This window comes from Natator depressus, chromosome 3 (genome assembly GCF_965152275.1).
Source record: "Natator depressus isolate rNatDep1 chromosome 3, rNatDep2.hap1, whole genome shotgun sequence".
NCBI lineage: Eukaryota > Metazoa > Chordata > Testudines > Cheloniidae > Natator > Natator depressus.
The window spans coordinates 109,538,432-109,559,493 of NC_134236.1; the positions used below are offsets into that span (position 1 = coordinate 109,538,432).

The following is a 21,062-nucleotide window of genomic DNA, read 5'->3' on the forward strand; positions in this document are numbered from 1 at the left end:
TATTTGTAGTGTTCTGAGATTCTAAAGATAAAAATTCTTACTGGATACATGACCTGTGGTGCCCTTAGTGATTCAATACAAAACAGGGCCTGTGTTTAGGCTACCCCTACATTTAAGCTTTCGGGAATGTTAGAAGCTATTTTGAATTTATTGACAGAATTAAAATAACTGATTGATTATCTTTTTCATTAGAATGTTTTAATCACCATTACCTCCTGTTATCTAGGAGCTCTACTAACAAAGGTGATTCATGTTACTTTTTATTTGAACTTGAAGCACTCTTCATTAACTACAGAAGACTAGCACCCCTCTAGAAGGCACAGTGCTGTATTTCAGAAGAGCTTGTAAGCAGGTATGGGCACAGGTTCTCTTGATGGATCATAAATCTGGAATCCCGCTAAAGATGAACATTTCCATACAGAACATGGTCATGATTCTAGCTCAGTATCTGTGTTGCATTTCTTTTAACCGTGACCCTTAAGTGAAGGAAAATGATTTAAATATTTAGTTACAACTCTTTGCAGAAGTTCAAACCAAACTGATAAAATGCTCATTAATATTATATGTTTAGACAATGCCTATAAAAATCCATATTGTTAAAGATATACAATAGTGGATGAAGCAAAGTGAATACAATGTGCAATCAGAAAGGACAACACAGTAAATTAATTCATCTAAATCTACACCCACACAACAAATTTTTAAAGCTTTTACCCATAAAGTCCTAGAATAATTTAAAAATGCACAACAGGCATACACTAGCATTCCTGAAGTTTTCGGAGAAGGGCTTTTTTTAGTAGTTCATTAATAAATCAATCTATTTTTAAACAACTTAATGGGACTTGAGGGCAGAGAGCACCTTGCAGGATTTGGACTTTACATTTCTGTGTTTCCTTTTGATGCAGAAGAACCTAATCAGCAACAGCAGCAAACTAAAAACCACAGGATCTTTGTGAAGTGGTTTACGGGAGATGAATGAACCCTGAAGGTTTTCTTTTGAAAAAAATAGAGTTTGTAGTGTGGTATCTTTTCCAATTTGCATGAGTTCACCAGGTCGTGTCAGCTGATGGCACTTTGACACCTGAAGACTTTTAGAAAGGAACTATATACAGACAATTTACAAAAACAAAACACAAAAAGAGCATATTTCTGTTTTGGTTTATACAAACAAATGTAACTTAATGGCTAGATATAACTTGTTAATTACTACTGTGCTGAAACCATGAATATAAAATTACTTAACATTTTCATACCTGCCATATATTTATCCAACCTTAGTGGGGGTTTGACACTATTTGTAGCTGTGGAAGAGACATGGTGGGACCTTCTCTGATCTTGCATCCAGAAGGACTTTAGACCAGTCATTGACTGCAACAAGAGCTACCATGCATACGTGGAGGACTGTAACATCAAGCTTATGTTGCTAGAGTAGTTTAGCTGCCAAGGAACATTTATGCTACAGATTGTTACAATGAATAAGTATCAGAGGGGTAGCCGTATTAGTCTGTATGCCACCAGACTCCTCATTGTTTTCACGATGAAGTACCACTTTCCTGGACTAAACAAAGGCCATCATTATCAACCAAAAGTGAACAGAGCTTGCTTGGATGGGGAACATAATCTTTCCTGAGGCTGCGTCTACACTACAGACTGTACAGCAGCGCAGCTGTAAGGTCTCCTCTGTAGTTGCGCTATGCCAGCGGGAGAGAGCTCTCCCGCCGCATAATTAAAACACCTCCAATGAGCAATGGTAGATATGTCGGCGGGACGTATCTCCTGCTGACATAGTGCGGTCTACACTGGTGCTTTTGTTGGTTGGGGTGCAGTTTTGCTGACAAAAAAGTGCTAGTGTAGACATAGCCTGAGAGTTAGATTGTGCAAGGGGCTGAGTGCTGGCGTCAGTGGGACTACTCGTGCTTTAAGCTAAGTTTAGGCTTAAGTGCTTTCTTGGATTAGGCCCAGAATGCCTAGCATCTTGCAGGATCACGGTCTAAATGAAAATTAATGTGTCGTCTTAACCATATACTTCCTCTTCAGAAAAAGCCATTTATACAAGACATTTATTCTTAGGCTACGACAGTGGTAGTTATTTCCAGCCCCAGAGAAAACACCGTATCTCCACACACAGCGGAAGTGCACTTCAAAAAAAACAAATTTGAGTTCAACCTAATCACCAGAGCAAATATTTTGTTTTTAAAAAAGTGAGAGGAGATAAAATAATTGAAGGAAGTCACAACTTAAGTTAAAAATTCTTAAAGCTCAGTGATTAAGTGCTTGCCATTAAAACCTACTGGACCCTCCTAGATTCTACATCTGAACAATGTTCAAGTCATTTGTATAAACTAACTGCGAGTCATGGCTCATTTAAAAAGTTATGTTTCCCACCCTCACCCCCATAGCAGCCATCATGTTTTGTGCATGTTTTAGATACATTTGTATTTCCATTGAAGAACACTAGTTCAGCTATTTAGTTTAAGTGTGAAAACATGGAGGGTATTGAGCAGAAAAGATGGCATTGTTGCAAGTGTCATATGCTATGAAACTAGTAAGTATTAGATAAAATACATCTATTCACTCTGTTACTTCCTGGAACATTCTACAATGTTTATAATGTCCTTTCTAAAAGTTCTTAAATGGTTTGGGGCTTTTCTCCTTCAGAAATCTGGGTATGAAAAGGAGCCCTAAAAAAGATGGTAGTTATCTGAATGCATGGTGAAAATGAGGCAATGTTACAGAATTTGTACTGGATGAAAAAGAATGGGGATGAAGCTGGTTTAGGGCCACTCCACCCAGAGCTAGCTGTGCACCTTGCTGTTGGTTGAGGCAGCTCAGCCTGTGTGGTGCTTCCTCATGACCAAATGCCATTGTGATGTCCCCACTGTTATTCTGGTTATCACTCTGAGGGAACTGCCAGAAACCCAGTATATGAGTAAGATCCATGGAGGGCATGCTAATAGATTCAACTGTTGTCACAGTCTCCTTGTGCAATATGTACTTGCCAGCATCGCCTGCACCCCCCGAGGAAGCTTCTTCCAGATTGACTTTGTGAGGTTCTGGTAAAGGCAGGTCCTCGAGCAAGTTCACATTATGAGCTTTAACATCCACTTCGATGGGTAGGTTTTTGAGGGATGCTGGTGCAAATGAGGTAGTACTCAGTTCATATTTGTTGTGCTGATGAAAATTCTGGTTGGTAGGAATTGATGGTGAAGATGGTTTAGAATGAGTGGCTGAGAGACTATCTACACAGCTCATCCTTAGCAAGTGAGGAGGTTCCAGAGGATGAGTAGACTGTAGGCTTTGTTGACAGTGAATATGTGGGCTGCTATACTCTTCTGCTTCCAATGTGTTCAGAATCCCATGCTGCATAGAAGCCCTCTCAGGAAAAGAGGACAGGATACTGGCATCTTCCTTCAGTCTGAATGGGGAGAGAGGGTCAAAGAGACCCTGAAAGTCACCATTCTGCAACCTGCCCTTCAGCAGCTCTTGTGCATGTGTTTTCTTCATGTGGCGAGTCAAGTGGTCCTTGCGCCCAAATCTCTGGGCACAAAACTGGCAGAAGAAGTCCTTGCAGCCTGTGTGAACCACCATGTGACGCCGCACATCTTTGCGGGTGTAGAAATAGCGTTCACAATGGTCACACTTATGTTTCTTTTCCTTGGTGCTGCTGCCTGGCTTCCCTGCGTGAGTTTTGAGGTGTTCTAACAACATTTCTGTGCCTCCGAACTCTTGGGAGCACATCCTGCAGGTAAGGTCCCCACTGGTGGCTGCATGAAGAGCCAGGTGTCGTTTGTAACCCAGCTTGGTGTTGTACTTCTTGCCACAGTCTTCACACTTGAAGGCCATTTTGTTGGGATCGTGAGTCTGAAGGTGATTTTTCAGATGGTCCTTTCTGTGGAAGGTCTTTTCACAGTAACCACATTGGTGAGATTTCTGTGGAGAGTGGGTGGCCGAGTGCCTAAAACAGAAGAACAACAACACGTTTACGGAACTCATGCACACAAGTGGAATACAGCTTCAGAATGTGAAGGCACTTGCGCTCTCTAGGGTAACAGTTTTCAAAAAGACAGACTCTATTAAATAGCAAACCAGTGGGTTTTTTATAGTCTGTAGAGTTAGATTAACATTACTGCAAAAAACACCTTTTTGAATAGCAATTATAAATTGTACTTAAGAGCGGCAGAGAATAGCTGGTGGCTACAACAGAGGACTGGGAGTTGGCATACCTATTGTCCTGCCACTGACTCGCTGGAATACAATGGGAAAACTCATTCATCCTCCCTATGCCTGTTCTCTCATCTGTAAAAGGGGTATAACACTTACTCTCAAAAGTGAGGTGAGACGTAATCAATTTAATGTTTGTGAAGTGCTCAAGTTCCTTAAAAGAAAGGAGTCACATATAAGCCCACCTGACTTGGGGCTCGGAATGGATAGTTGTAAGCAACACATGGCAGTGAATCTGTTTTATTCATGTACCTTGAACAGCATTTATTTAAATCTTAACATCCTATATAGAAATATGACCAATGGAGTTTGGCGAGTAGATGTCACTAGTGCCAAGAAAAGACATCTTTTCCTCCCCACACCCCCACTGGGAAGGGCTGCTATCCCTTCAGGAGCTGTACCTTATCAGTTTATATTTGGAAATGAAAGTTTTCATGCATCCTGGCTGGGAACACCTGTAGGGACGCTCTCCTGTGTGGGCGTAAGTGTGGGCTGTGAGCTTTTCAACAGAAACAAATATCTTCCCGCAGAGTCGGCAGTGATAACTGTCTGGCTGCTTCGCTTCTCTTTCCTTTAGTAGTGAAGACTGATCATTTCTCCATGTAGGCACAAACCTCACAATGGAACCGCAAACACTTCCTGTGCTGGCACAGGTAGACTTTGCACTAGGGGAACAGGAAATGGCCCCATAGCACTGGACAATGCTTGTGCCCAAGCCAGTTTCACTCAGTTTGCCTTTGGTTTTGCCCTTGGCTTTTAGAGGTTCTAATTTATTTGCTGCTCTGAAGCTGGTGAGAAGTGCTTTGTCTTTACTGATGCATTGGTGAGATTCCAGCAGAGCTAAAGTCCCAAAAACGTTATTACAATTGGAGCATATCCAGGCGTCGGCACACTCTCTCTGCAATGAGAACAGAAACAGTTCCCTCAGATTAACCATTACAAAGAGAGAGAGGTCACATTCTTCTCACCAGCCCTGTGTCGTCTTTAGTCTTCCCAAGGCCTCTCGCTTCCCTTAGTGACAGGCATAGCTCGTAACTGTGCCACCCAGACCGGTGTTCAGTTGGAGACATAGTAATCTTAGCTGTGTACAAGCATGAAAACAAATGATTGGGTAAATGATTATTTCCATGTTGTTGTCTGGTGTTTATTGCTATTCTAGTTCTCATTGAGCCTTGGGTGATTTTTTTTCTCTGCATAGTAAATTTCAGTGTCTCTTGCACTTCCATAATAAGAACAAGCACAGTCACAGTTCCATAGTTAAGACAGTCAAGTTTTTCACTTAATTTTAGACTGAGAGCATTCTGCAATACTGCAGCTATACAGAAACCATGGGCCTGTGGGATTATTTTGCCAACAATGCAGGGTATGTATCTCTCTCTCCATAGAGACATGGAGAACGAAGAAAATAATGAGATGTAAAAGCTTTTGTGCTTTAACACTGGGTGGTGGGGGGCAGGCTGTAACATGCAGCACATGTATGACAAAGAGTTAGGACATAAGCTAGAGCAGTGAATGGGTGAGAGGACAACCTTAAGGATTGGTGTACTCAGTTTCCCAAGAATACATGCCAGCATGTTAGCCTTTCCAAAGTTTACCATTACATGCCAACACTGTATTGTGCTCTGTTCAGAGTACAAGTACTGTACAGAAAGTAACAGAGCTCCAGGTAATACTTTTTTCTTTTGCTATTTGATTGAAACTGTTAATTCAACGTTAGACTAGTTGACAATCATTTTCAGTCATGTGAACTGAGGCAAGGTGAGCAGGTAAGTTTTCTGAGATAAGGCCAGGTGTTGGCTTGGATGCAATCCTTGGACACTTACTGTTGTTAAAACTGGTGATAAAGCACAGCTATCAGACTCTTCTTTGATGACAACTGCAGAAGCTTCCATAAACTTGGCGTAATCTGCAGCATACCACACTTTTAATTCTGTGTGGGGTTCAATTGGCTGTGAATGGAAAAAAATCCCCAGTATTTACTTGTATTGTCTGTTTCTATAGGAAACTTTTACATCTTATTTAAAACAGGTGTTAGTCTAGTTGTTACCTTTACAGGAACAGTTTTCTTCATATCTGCTTAAACCATTGATAGCTTATGTGATGCTGTATGGAATATGGGTGACCATTTATTATAATATTGATACCAATATTATAAAATTGCAATGAATCTTACAAGATGCACCATGTAAGGTATCAGTGGAAAAGTTCTGATTTGCTAAGTATGATGGCCTTGTTTTTTTAATTTGTAAGTTACAAATATGTATGATATATCTGCATCTCCAACCCGTGCTGTGTTTCTGGATGACATTGCTGAGACCGATCTGTCTGGGACCATCTAACCTATTGGATGGCCAATCAAGGGCAATCAACTCTACAATGAACCCATTGAGAGAAGCCAGGAGCTATGCCTATGAGTCAGCAAGACATGAGGGACATGTTGTGGACAGGAGATTACAAGAGCTCTTCCACGCCCATGAGCTTGTGTTTGGGACAGAAGATGTACAGGCCACATGGCAAAGGATATTGAAAGGCAGCTGCATCTTCTCCATTTTGTCTTCAATCCTGCTTCTCACCTCTGGAGTAATTTCTCTGCGAACTGAAGCTTTGAACAAAGGACTGATAGACCCATCCAAGTTTTGGATGTGTTCCAGAGGGACTCTACAAGCCAGCAAAGTCACCAGTTCTGCTAAGAACCTGATATATGATGTATGTATATAATTGCTTTCACCATTTAACGACTCTCTTCTCATTCTTTTCTAATAAACCTTTGGTGTTAGATACTAAAGGATTGGCTGGCAGTGTTGTATAAGTTCCAACCTAATATTATGTTACATGGGTGGCCCTTTGCGGGATCAGAAGAACATTTTGCTTAGTGACTAGAGTTTTAAATAACTTTTCACTTTACTGGACCTATTTGCTGTTTGGGAGCCAGAGACTAGAATTCAATAAAAGGAGCTGGGTGACTTTTTTTTATTTTTTTTTTTAGCTTCTTGATAACCAGTGTGGGGGGCAGAAGCACAGTTTAGGGATAATCTGCTCTCCTTTTAGCAGCCTGCCCTGACCTTGGAATTTTCAAGGTCGGCTCCCCTAAGCACCTTGGTTTACAGCCTAGTTTCAAAATTCAACTTTTTTTTAACTACTATTCAGTGTGAGTTGAAAAATCAGTTATTTATTTGTACAATTCTTAAAGACCGGGAGGAGGAAATTTAACAAAGGTCATTGAGGTTAAGACCAAGGTAAATACTATGCATTATTATTGGCTAAAGATATGATAAATTACAGAAAAATACAGAGTGAGCAGCAGTAAATACATTAGCATTTCACTCTTATATAATTTCCATGCTCTGTGGAGGAAACAGCAGAGAAGATTGATGGCTGGGTCTTGTGCTACGTGTGACTTCTTTACATCAATATTTTTGTTCTTTCCTAGCATCAGTGTTAGACATAGGAATGATGTGGTAATACACACAAATTCTTAAGTGGTCAGATGGACTTTGATCATGGATGATGCTTATTTGCTTGTATACTGTAGGATTTTTGTTTTTAAAATGTGTTGTAGCGATTTGTCATTCATGGTGGTATTTCACCAAATTCTCTGTGTTCTCTAGTCACTCAATAGGCAAATGAGAGCTAAATAAGTCACTTAAACAAAAATTACATACATACATGTACATATACACATTTTGTAGCAGCAGATTTGTCTCATTGCAGTTTCCTTTCTTTGTTCCAAACTGAATCTTAAGGATCTTCATCTCTGTATTATAAAGGGGAGGGGAGGTGTCACCACTTTTTACCACTCTTAACAGACGTTATTTATGGTGTTCTTTCTCCTACCTGTAGGAAATAGCTTTCTCTGTGACCAACTCCATGGCTACTCTGTGAAGTAAACAGCAGGATGTGCTTTAGTGTAGCAAGTGGCCCTTTCTCTCCTCCAGGAACAGTTCATCACACTCCCACAATACAGTGAGCAATGCTTTTCCTCAGAAGTGAGAGGAGCAAGGTCACTATTGAACCAGCCTCTCGTATGATGCAGAGTACAGCTAGGCTGGTAAGACTCAATCCACCATACCACATTCTTCAAGTTAGATGTGTGTGGCCAAATTTTCTGCTGGAGTAAATGAGTGCTGCTCCATTGAAGTCCATAGAGCAGCACTCATTGACACCTGCAAAGAGTTTGGCCTGTAACATATAAATTATGCAAGAAAATATAGATAGGGTGACCAGATATCCCGATTTTATAGGGACAGTCCTGATTTTTGGGTCTTTTTCTTATATAGGCTCCTATTACCTCTCATCCCGATTTTTCACATTTGCTGTCTGGTCACCCTAAATATAGCTTGACTAACTCATTATCACAGCCCTAATGCTTTTCCTTCAAGGTTGTCGATTAATCACAGTTAACTGATGCAATTAACTAAAAAAAAAAAATCACGATGAATTGCACTGTTAAACAATAGAATACCAGTTGAAATTTATTTAAGATTTTTGGGTGTTTTTCTACATTTTCAAATATATTGATTTCTATTACAACACAGAATACAAAGTGTACAGTGCTCACTTTATATTATTTTATTACAAATATTTGCACTGTAAAAATAAGATAGTATTTCTCATTCACCTCATACAAGTACTTCAGTGCAATCTCTTTATCATAGTGTAACTTACAAATGTAGATTTACTTTATTATATAACTGCACTCCAAATCAATGTAAAACTTTAGAGCCCACAAGTCCACTCAGTCCTCCTCCTTGTTAAGACAAACAAGTTTGTTTACATTTACAGGAGATATTACTGACTGCTTCTTATTTACAATGTCACCTGAAAGTGAGACCAGTCATTCGCATGGAACTTTTGTAGCCAGCATTGCAAGGTATCTACGTGTCAGATGTGCTAAACATTCATATGCCCCTTCATGCTTCGACCACCATTCCAGAGGACATGCTGATGATGCTTGTTAAAAAAAAATGCATCAATTAAATTTGTGACTGAACTCCTTGGGGGACAATTGTATGTCTCCTGTTTTGTTTTACCTGCATTCTGCCATATATTTCATTTTATAGCAGCCTTGGATGATGACCCAACATGTTTGTTTTAAGAACACTTTCACTGCAGATTTGACAAAACGCAAAGAAGGTACCAATGTGAGATTTCTACAGCAAGATACAGCACTCGACGCAAGGTTTAAGAATCTGAAGTGCCTTCCAAAATCTGAGAGGGATGAGGTGTGGAGGATGTATTAAAAGAGCAACGCTCTGATGCGGAAACTACAGAATCCGAACCACCAAAAAAGAAAATCAACCTTCTGCTGGTGGCATCTGACTAAGATGATGAAAATGAACATGCATCGGTCTGCTTTGCTTTGATTGTGATCGAGCAGAACCTGTCATCAGCATGAACGCATGTCCTCTGGAATGGAGGTTAAAGCACGAAGGGACATATGAATCTTTAGCGCATCTGGCACATAAATATATCTTGCTATGCCGGCTACAACAGTGTCACGCGAATGCCTGTTCTCACTTTCAGGTGACGTTATAAATAAGACATGGGCAGCATTATCTCCTGCAAATTGTAACCAAACTTCTTTGTCTGAGCGATTGGGTGAAGTAGGACTGAGTGGACTTGTAGGCTCTAAAGTTTTACATTATTTTATTTTTGAATTCAGTTATTTTTTGTACATAATTCTACATTTGTAAGTTCAACTTGCATGATAAAGAGATTGCACTACAGTACTTGTATTAGGTGAATTGATATATACTATTCCTTTGGTTTTTTACAGTGCAAATATTTGTGATCAAATAAATATAAAGTGAGCACTGTACACTTTGTATTCTGTGTTGTAACTGAAATCAATATATTTGAACACGTAGAAAACATCCAAAAATGTTTAAATAAGTGCTATTTTATTATTAACAGCGCGATTAATTTTTTTAATCGCTTGACAGCCCTAAAAAGCATTTGTTCGTGCTTTCCAACTCATGATAATACTACTCATTTTTACTTGTATGGTATAGATGTAATCTTATTTTGTATAAAATCACAAAAGTACTGTGGATTGCTCCAGAATCTTGAATACAGAACTATTATTCACCTCTACAAGACAATGTGACAATCTGTTACATGTTATCACCTGTCCCTTTTTACACTAACGTTCTTACGTAGCCAAATACCAGTAATACTTCCATAGCACTGTATATCTTGCAAGAATTAGTTAATGCTTGTAAAGTGCTTTTAACACTCTTGTGAAGTAGGTAAGTATTATTCCCATTTTACAGATAGATAAATCAGTTAAATAACTTGCCTAAAGTCGCACAGAAAATTTGGGGCAGAGCTGCTATTAGATATTGTGAGTTCTTGACTCCTAGGCCTCTAAAGTATGCCTTCTTTAGACATGATATACAGTAGCTCAAGTAAAATATAGTTAATAAAAAATGTGAAACAAGAAATGTCACATTTACTCCATTACTAGAAAATCTTATTTGTGAGACGGCAAGAGAATAAAATTGCAGTCTTATAGTAAACTAAGATTTACAGCTGCTGTAGTCTTAGGATCCACTTTATAGTGGTCAGAACAAAGCCAAGAAGCAAGGTGCTATATTTCATTTTCACCTATAAATACAGAGTTTCTCTCAGAAACTGGTCACCTTGCAACAGGATCACAGTGCTAGAAATTCTGAAAAGTAAGTCTCCAGCTAAATCACTGTTCTTGAGTATAGTATTCAGTATTGTAGAGCTTTCAAAGTTTTCTGTTTAGTATCCAGTTTCTGAGCAACTGGTCTCCCACAAGTTGTTTCATTATATAACTAAGAAAAGAAAGGTACTGTTTGTCCTTTCCCGAACAAAGCTGTGCTGGATGTAATACTGCTAGAGCAAGCTCATCACAAACCAATTCAGATTTGAAAAAGAATATTTTGATAACATCCATGCTTAAACTACAATTATCAACCATGCTATTTGAGTTGTTTTTACCACCACTATCTATCATTTTCTTTCCTATCCCTTGCAGCAGATTCCATGACACATTAAGTCTAGTCAGAAAGCAGCCTGTTTGATTGTACATTAAATGTTATGAAGAGGGGTGTGTAATGGAGAGGAGGTTACTTAAGTATAATCAGCCTCTCATCTGTAATGAGGTGAGCTAGTCTCCTCTGAGTTTTTGGTTACAGTAAACTATCATTTGAATGGTAGTAATGTGAGGTGGTGCAGCTTTAACTACCTTAACAGTTGTGAAGTAGACTTCTCCAGCGTACTGATAGGCTACAAGGGTCTGTTCTTCCTGGTTCCGGGCCAGTCGGACAAACATCATCCAGTTACCAGTGTCTTCATTGGGAGCATCCAGAAAGTACTTTCCGTCATCTTTCAATACCTGAAGAAAAAGGAGAGAGGGTATGGGAGAAGGCACGAGTTATAACAGAGCTGTGGAAAGGAACACACTAACCTGTTTTTTGTTGAATCTGAGTCAGGGACAATGCTTTTTATATATTTTTTCATACAAAGATGTTTTTAAAAACAAGATAAGTGACTTTTAAATGAGCCAACTGGGAAGAAAAAAAAAATAAAAAAGGTTAAGACTGTACAATTTATGAGGGGCCCAGGCATAGAAGTAACCAGGTATTTGTTTGAAATCTGTAATTACAGGTTCTATTACTTGACAAATAATTTTAGAAAGATATTTTAAGGTTTAAGCGCAAGCAGACAGGGAGAAAGATAAGCTTTGAACTGTAATGCATTTCCAAAGTGCTTGATATCTCAATCTTAAATGCTGTACTGAAGTTTTGTTTTGCATGGAAAAATAATATAATTCACATAAGTCTAATGGGATAACATCCAGTATCTTGCTATTTCAACATTCATCCCTCTTGACTGACCACATGCTGTATTCCCATAACAATAAGGAAGTCATACTAATGAATGACAATGCCTGGAAAGTCTCTCATTCTCTCGGCTTCACTTTATTCCTTTTAGTTGGAAAAAGAAAGGAATGTGTTGGGCAAGAGGCTTCAGCTCTGCTGCCAGGATGTCACCCTTCAGTGACATACACTGAAAGATGGATTGTCTTGCTGTAGCGGTATGTCCACATCCAGTATGTTGATACTACATACACAAATATGCCATTTATCTGCTCCACTGGTCATCTGAAAGCTCTTGAGAGTTAAGAAGCAATTATGTGAAACACCCTGCATTTCCATCGCCTTTGGGAGCTTTCCATCTAACACTGCCATTGCTGATGAAAATACATGTCTGCTGCATAAATGCTGGCCTCAGTCACACTCAGGATTCTGGCAGAGAGAAGACAAAGCTCCTGCTGTTGTGCTAGAAGAAATTCAGGGTAAAGTCTCATGCCATTCTCTCTATCTCATGAGGTAACTCATCAGCCATTTAGAATATAAATCTTAAGATAATTAAGGGGATACAGGGATTGACAGAGGAAGGGGCAGGGGGAATTGCGTAAAGCTTGGTTAAAAGACAGCTAAGAGGAGGAAACTAGCAAGTGTTTGATTCACTCATACTGGCATAGTTGTTATAAATTATACTCTCGGCCCCAGTACAGGTTGCTGTGTCTGGAGCGGGGACAGAGGTGGGCAGATGTTGTTTGCACTGTCAACCTCCCAAAGGGGTTCCATCGGAGGACAGCTTTAACTTGCTGGCAGAGGTCTATAGGCAGCCTTTGCTAGTGGGGTTCCTACTGGGTGCATTGTATCAGCTATTGTTGGTCACTTTCAGGGCTGCACTGGTTGTCTATGGGCCTGTGGGGGTAGCAAATGTCCTATGCCAATGCAACCCTTCCCTAGGCAGATGGCTAGGCTAGCAGGGAATACTGTAATCCAGAAGGGAATCAAGGCGAATAACTAACAAGTATTTTTAAAATTTAAACAAAGGTGTGCATGATTAGGATGGTACATGAGGTATACCTAGATACAACTTTAAGATGCATATTATTTATTTGCATTGTGGAAGTGCCCAAAAGCTCTCATCATTGTGCTGGGCACTCTACAAACTCATAGGAAGACATGGCTAAATAGCGTACAACCAAAATAGACAAGACAACAACAAATGCTATAAGCAACGTGGCAAAGGTTATGTGTCTTGTGGTTTACGTTTAAAAATATTTGCCCCCTTTTATCCTGTTTTCCTCACTCAACAGGTGCCTTAACCAGTTATTGCCACTATTGCTGACTCACCCACAGAAAAAGATTATATAAAAAAACGACCCACTCTCACCAAAGATTAAAGTCAAATGGTGCCTGGATTACCGGTTAGTGAAAATATAAAAGGACAGATTTTGCCAAAGCTCTGCCTGTTCTCTCCTACCTTCTGGAAAAATTTCCTAACAGCAATGACTGAGGAATAACACTCCCAAGGAACTAGTAGAAAACCCTGGCTATAGCCATTTTAAAAATAGATTGGACAAATTCTAGATTGGGCAAATACAAGCCAGCACCTCAGCATTACACTAGAGGATCAAATTGGTCTGCATCATATATTATGTTTATATCAAATTATGCATCATTAGATCAGAATTGGAATACCAGTTGTCCAATTAAAGTTACACTGACCTGAAAACCATGAAACTTTGGACATGACTGCATGTGCAGTATGAATACTCTTGCCTATGAAAGTTGAATAGGAAAAAGAGAGATGCTTATGCCACTTAAAAAAGAAATAAATAAAAAATTGAAATATTACAAACCCTCCTGCAATAGCTTGAAACCCAGCAAAGAAAATCCTCCAAAGCCCAGCTGAACCTCTGAGTTCATTACCTGTAGAACTAGCCTGTTGTCATCATAGTGGGTAAGTTTTGTAGATAGTTTCCCAACATAAGGACCAAACTGTGTTCTCTTCTGTATAACTTTCTTAGCAAACACTCCAAGGACTGTGAATAAAAATAAGACCAGTTTAAGAAGAATATGCACATCATGATCTAAATCCCAAATAGCTTCAACTGAGGGAAATGAACAAGTGTAAAATAGGATGGTCACATGGAATTCCTCTCCTAGACTCAGGCTGAGCAATAAATCAGGCAAGTACCTCTAATGGGGGGGTTCTCAAATGGGGGGTCGTGACCCCTGAGGGGATCACAAGGTTATTACGTGGGGGGCCCTTGAGCTGTCAGCCTCCACCCCAAAACATCACTTTACCTCCAGCATTTTTAATAATATTTTTAATAAAAAAGTTTTGAATTTATAAAGGGGGTCGCACTCAGAGGCTTTCTGTGAGAAAGGGGTCACCAATACAAAAGTTTGAGAACCACTGCTCTAATGGGTAAAATTTTCAAAGTCACTTTTTAAAATGGGACTTGGGTGGTTTTGGAAAGTTTACCCAATAAGTCTAATTCATGATAAATTGCCAATTTTCCATATTAAACTGTGGGGCTAGAAGTATGGAACAGACAGAATGACGTGAGTGTCAGCAGGGCTACTGTAAGCTGCTAAATATCCCTTCCCTATGGTTCTGCACCTTGGCATGTTTGCTGGAGAGGACAGCTTTGTCAATCAGTGTGTATAGCTAAGGAAGTACAAAGTAAGCTATCTTACATGTTCCATTATTCCCGCATATTAAGATTGATAGTACTGCACAGAAGACCTTCATATTCTGCAGTACTATCTAGGCAGAATTAGAGTTATATAACAATCATTGGGGAATATCTGTAAATTAGCAAGGAATTTCTAATTCCCCCTCTCTCTCCAAACTCCAACAAACTACCATGTTGCCTGAAAGAAACAATACAATCTTTCTACAATGCTGACTTCAGATTCCGAAAAGGTGAATTGTACTGAATTCATATGCCCTCTGAATTTTGTTTCTTTCATCTCTTTCCCCCTTTGCACGCCTATGTCACAATTAACTGAAGTACCTATAGAAAGGGCTACAATTTTGTCACGGAGGTCATAAATCATGAATTTGAATAAAATCCATGAAAACTTGGAAATGGTTGTAGAAATACATTTGATGAGGCCCCCAAACCAAGTGCCATTATCACCAGGTGCACGGGGTCACAGCACTGCTCAGGTTTGGCCTGTCTGCCTCTCCGTCTCCATCAGTGGCAGGTTCTGGGACTTAATTTTCGGTTGAGCCCAGCTAAGATAGGCTGTTTAGAACTATTTGAACAAAATACCACCTCTAAGTTACTTATGAAAACAAGCCGTGTTGGTACCTTTTCATCGCTTCTTTCCCAAGCCATAGCTGAAAGAGCTACGATACTTACTCTGTTGGTTCCCAGCTCGCAGCTCCAGCACTCGCAAAGTGAGGTAGTGAGGTAGGGTAAGGCGGGCTCGACTGGGAATAACCCTGTCTTTAACCCTGATGAGTGGTCCATGGAGTTTACATTCTCCTATAAGGCTTTTTCCACAGTCCTCACACCCTATAAGCCAAGAAGAAAGCTCCCAATTACAAAAGTAATGTACTATCCCTCTATTCCCAAGAAGTTGGGAATGAAAAGGAGACTGCAAAATAACACCTTATAGCACCGTTCATACTGGAGGATCCCAAAGCCCTTTGCAAACAAACTGATACACTAGCTAAATACAGGGCCCACTTCACCCTCAAATGAAATGCAGCCACCTCAGGAGAGACGTACCACAAAACAATTTCTGCATTTCCATGGACATAGAATTTGCCCAACAATTTTCTGCTGCCATGAAACTTGTCACATCTAACCCCTCCTTTAACTCTCAGCGTACGTCTACGCTGCAATAAAACACCCGTGGCTGGCCATGCCAGCTGACTCAGGTTCGGGCTGTGAGGTTATAAAATTGCAGTGTCAATGTTCAGGCTCAGGCTGGAGCCCAGGTTCTGGGACCACAAGCTGAAATCAGATGACAAGGTTGTTTTTTACTGCTGTGTAGACACACCCTCATATGCCAAAGAAGGGAAGGGAAAGCGTGCGAATCCGTGCAACACTTCCTCTACCTGATCTCATGCAAAAGGAGCACAGGCCAGCACTGCTCCTAACCCAGTGGTCCCCAAACTTTTGAGGTCCATGCCCCCCACCGCCCCTGAGCCTGGGCCAGGAGTGGGGCCACGGCTTTGGGGGCAGAATGCGGACAGTGTTAAGGGGGCCCTGGCTGGGGCTGCAGCTGGGGGTGGATCTGGGGCCAGAGCCGCAGCCAGGGCTGTGGCTGGAGCCACAACTGGGCTGTGGTGGGGGCCAGCAATCCGGCCCTGTGGCCAGGTGCGGCTCCACTCCTGACCTTGCCCCCAGCCTCAGCCCCGGGTTGGGAATGGAGCCGCGGCTGACGCTGGGGACGGGGAGAGGCGCACATGAGGCCAGGAGCCAGGGACGCGGCTGGGGGCTGGAACGGAGCAGAGCAGGGGGCGGGGTGGGGCTGTGTGGAGCTCCTTCCCCAACCCCATGGGGGCTTGCCTGGGCCCTACGGTGCCTCCCTGATGGTCCTTCGTGCCACACTTTGGGGATCTCTGTCCCAAGCTCTAAAGACTAATGCTGCAGGGTCCTATCTCATCACAAATACATTTTCTCTGCATTAGCAGCTGCCTAGAAAAACTGGGAAAGAATTTCATCCATCCCCTTACGTGCCCAACCTGTGTGTGCATATAAGGATTCTTCACCCTGCTGGCTCTTTCGGTCAAGACTAAGAAGAAAAAGTGCCGCCTGCTGCATCACCAACAAATTGCCCTGAAGCACTTGGCTTCAGGACCCAGCCTGATCACTTGCTTGGCTTGATCGATCTTAGCACAAAATAGTTATGCTGCATACTAACATAATACAGCTGCACATCTCCCCCTGACCTCTCACAAAAAAACATACATAAAATGAGAACTAATTAAATCAAACTACTTTGGAAAATGTTGTGCTATTTTTGGATTTTTTATGTCTGTACCTTTATGGATATGATTGTTTCCCTTGTTTAGGGTGGCTTACTGCATAGTGTTGCTAGAATATTTTGGCATGTAATTCAAGAAAACATCCTTTTTTTGCACTATAAAATTACAGTTAGACTAAAGTGGTTTAGAAAAGATTTTGGGGGTACTTTGGAACATATGTCCCTCAAAAGATTGGGTATTTTGAGTACTGAACTGCATTAGAAACAGGCAACTGCCATCAAAAAATCAAAGCAGATTAATCAAGACATTTATTTAGATCAGTTTAGCACTTGTCTGCCTTTGTTTATGGTGTTTTCCAGAGAGACACAATGAAAAAGATAAATCTGTTATTCTAGAACATAAATACAGTTTGATGTGAAAAACAATTAATTTCCCCAAGTGCTGAGATTTGTAAGTGAGGTCCATGTTTAATATTTTATACTAATGAGTGTAAATCAAATTTTCAGTGCAGTGTGTAACTGTTAAGCTCTAACTCATGTCAAGATCAGCAAGAAATGTGTGGCTGAAAGGCTGTGAAAACCACTTTAGAAATGGGCACTTAGTTAATACCATAGAAACAAGCTTACTGCCAAGGTCTCTAGAATTCAGGTGAGAACTATTCTTACAATGAATAAAACTGTCCTTTTTTAAGGAGCTACAAGAGGCACAGGGATGAATGATCAAATCTGTATAAGGCCTGTGTTCTTATGCAGCACAAGAGACTATTTTCACTCTCTTTTTTTCCCCAGACAGCATTATCTTTAAAACAAATCCTGCTACATGAACCTTTCATTTCAGTCCATTTTAAAAGACTGATCAACAGTATTTAGGCAGTTATACTCAAACCTTAAACTTTTCAATTTTAAAATCACTTTGTTTACCAATATTTAATATAGTCCCTTTAAAGGGTATAGTTAACATTAAAGTGCTACAATATGTTGTTCAAGAAGATCAAGAAAACAAGCTATGACCTTTTGTTCAAATTCTCCAGATGCTCACTTTCTATATGCATTACAAATCACCTATCAGTGTTATAAACAAACCAGTTCCAAGAGATTAGTTAAACTCTACACAAGTTTTTCTGATTTGGTTAACTTCCAACTCAACTATGCTGGTGGACTATGCAGCTGTGCTCAGTAGAGAATTCTGCATACCAACGGTGAAAGTGCATCCCAAGATGGTGGGAAGGAATCAGAATATTTTAAGATGCTGAATTGTACAATAAAAATGAGCACTTGCGTAGTTAAAAATTCCAGTGCATCTTGGCTATGTGTCAAAAGAGATTTTTAAATCCTATGCAGGTTCTGCCCAAATCTGAACTTCATTAATATTTGAGATTTTAGCTTTTTAAATTACAGCCTATTTCATTTCTTTAACACTTAGAATACTAGCTTTATCAGACTTCTGAGGAGGATGTGTCTATAATATATGCAGTATTAAATAAAACCTCGAAAGTAATTACATAATTTTGAAATCAATCAAATTCTGCCCTCTGGTAATTCCTACATAGTTCCTTTTGAAATCAAATGGAACCACACATGCCTTCAAAAGCAGAATCAGGCCCAATAACTAACTAAAATGGAAAGCTTAGGCCAAAATTCATATTTAGGCACCTAAATAAAAGTGTCCTGACTTTTTTGAGGTTCTAAGTCCCCAAAACTCCAATTTATTTCAGTGGGAATTGTGGGAGTTCAATATCTCTGAAATTTACAGTATTGCCAATCCCAAGCGTTCAAAAACTCAAACCATGACTGGCTAAAAAAAATCATTAGACTTTAATAAATAACAGATTAGGATCTTTTTTAATTTTCATCATGATGTTTAAACTTTCAAGGTTCATGTTTTCCAGTTAGTTTTGGCATTATTGAGGGCTAGAAACCTACTTTTGTTTTGTATTTTAAATGAAAGCTAAAATTCTCACATATTCAATTATTCCGGAAGCTGGAGCTACAGAAAAATTACCAAAAATCATGAGACTCATGATTAAAAATCACAAGTGTTATCAACAGTGAAATTAGGCCATTTTTATTCAGGTGCCCAAATATGGACTTTGGGGCCTATCCTTGGGCACTAGATTTGAAAATGATGGCCTAAAAAAAAAAAAAAAAAAAAAGATTTAAGTGACCTAACAGTGAATTAGGAAGCCACTGTTTGGACAACCAAATAACTGTAGTTGGGGAGGTAAGAAGTGGTAACTCAGCATGAGACAGGTTAAAAACTTTGACTGGTTATTAAAGCACTGGGAAGGGGGGAAAAAAAACCATAAACAAAACCAGATAAATAACTTAGTTTTACAACAACACTGAAAGCCTCTTCTTGCCTCTCTCACTTTCCTATGACAGGTTTCAGAGTAACAGCCGGGTTAGTCTGTATCTGCAAAAAGGAGTACTTGTGGCACCTTAGGGACTAACAAATTTATTTGAGCATAAGTGTTTGTGAGCTACAGCTCACTTCATCGGATGTATGCAGTGGAAAATACAGTGGGGAGATTTATATACACAGAGAACATGAAACAATGGGTGTTACCATACACGGGGGGGGGGGGGGGGAAGAGGGGCCTTTTGTAGTGATAATCAAGGTGGGCCATTTCCAGCAGCTGACAAGAACGTGTGAGGAACGGGGGGGGGGGGGGGGGGATAAACATGGGGAAATAGTTTTACTTTGTGTAATGACACATCCACTCCCAGTCTCTACTCAAGCCTAAGTTAATTGTATCCAGTTTGCAAACTAATTCCAATTCAGCAGTCTCTCCTTGAAGTCTGTTTTTGAAGTTTTTTTTGTTGAAGAATTGCCACTTTTAGGTCTGTAATCGAGTGACCAAAGAGATTGAAGTGTTCTCCGACTGGTTTTTGAATGTTATAATTCTTGACGTCTGATTTGTGTCCATTTATTCTTTTACGTAGAGACTGTCCAGTTTGACCAATGTACATGGCAGAGGGGCATTGCTGGCACATGGTGGCATATATCACATTGGTAGATGTGAAGGTGAATGAGCCTCTGATAGTGTGGCTGATGTGATTAGGCCCTACGATGGTGTCCCCTGAATAGATATGTGGACACAGTTGGCAACGGGCTTTGTTGCAAGGACAGGTTCCTGGGTTAGTGGTTTTGTTGTGTGGTGTGTGGTTGCTGGTGAGTATTTGCTTCAGGTTGGGAGGCTGTCTGTAAGCAAAGACTAGCCTGTCTCCCAAGATCTGTGAGAGTGATCTACAACCTATCGTCCTTCAGGATAGGTTGTAGATCCTTGATAGTGCACTGGAGAGGTTTTAGTTGGGGGCTGAAGGTGATGGCTAGTGGTGTTCTGTTATTTTCTTTGTTGAGCCTGTCCTGTAGTAGGTAACTTCTGGGTACTCCTCTGGCTCTGTCAATCTGTTTCCGATGAAGTGAGCTCATGAAAGCTTATGCTCAAATACATTTGTTAGTCTCTAAGGTGCCACAAGTACTCCTGTTCTTTTCACTTTCCTATGCTGCCCTTCCTGCATCTAAGAATGAGTCATCAGAGCAGTATTAAATAAAAACCGTGCCAAGTGTCTGTAAGTCTGTTTAAAACTCATCTTAGTTAATAATTTACCTATGATAAGTAGTCACTGCCATTTTCCATTAAAGCATCTGTCTCTTTACATAAGGTGTTGATAATATATTGTCTGTTTTAATCTGAAGATTAAGGCTCTGGAAACAGAACCACTGAATTTTGCACCCATGCTTGTGTGAATACAGATAAATAGGCCCATATCCTCCAAAGATTTATATGTGTGCTTAATTGTAAGCACTCTGAGTAGTGCTGCTGGGAACTAAGATTAGTGCAAGATGAGTTTAAGTACATACTCTTGTGTACCATGTCCAAGATGTATACAGAACTGCGCAGTGAGGTCCTGATCCTACAAGAAAACATGTGCAGAGTTCCAGGGAGGGTAGTAAGGCTCTGTGTGGATTCAGAGATCTGCCCATGCAGTTCTCAATGCAGGATTGGAGGCTCAGAGTTGTACTTCATATAAAAAATAGTTGCAATGGGTTCTTCTAGT

General features: G+C 40.2%; 1 protein-coding gene across 1 annotated transcript in view; it reads right to left on the bottom strand.

Annotated features, from left to right (window-relative positions):
- Positions 1-849: 849 nt before the first annotated feature.
- PLAGL1 (PLAG1 like zinc finger 1) overlaps positions 850-21,062 on the bottom strand; it is a 67,796-nt gene continuing 47,583 nt past the window's right edge. Inside the window, exons 3-9 of the mRNA XM_074948546.1 lie at positions 15,425-15,580; positions 13,980-14,092; positions 11,435-11,584; positions 8,056-8,097; positions 6,045-6,170; positions 4,623-5,119; positions 850-3,955 (exon numbers count right to left, since the gene is read on the bottom strand). Coding sequence (XP_074804647.1) covers positions 2,698-3,955; positions 4,623-5,119; positions 6,045-6,170; positions 8,056-8,097; positions 11,435-11,584; positions 13,980-14,092; positions 15,425-15,580 — 2,342 coding nt within the window. The 3' untranslated portion in view covers positions 850-2,697. The remainder of the gene's footprint in view (positions 3,956-4,622; positions 5,120-6,044; positions 6,171-8,055; positions 8,098-11,434; positions 11,585-13,979; positions 14,093-15,424; positions 15,581-21,062) is intronic.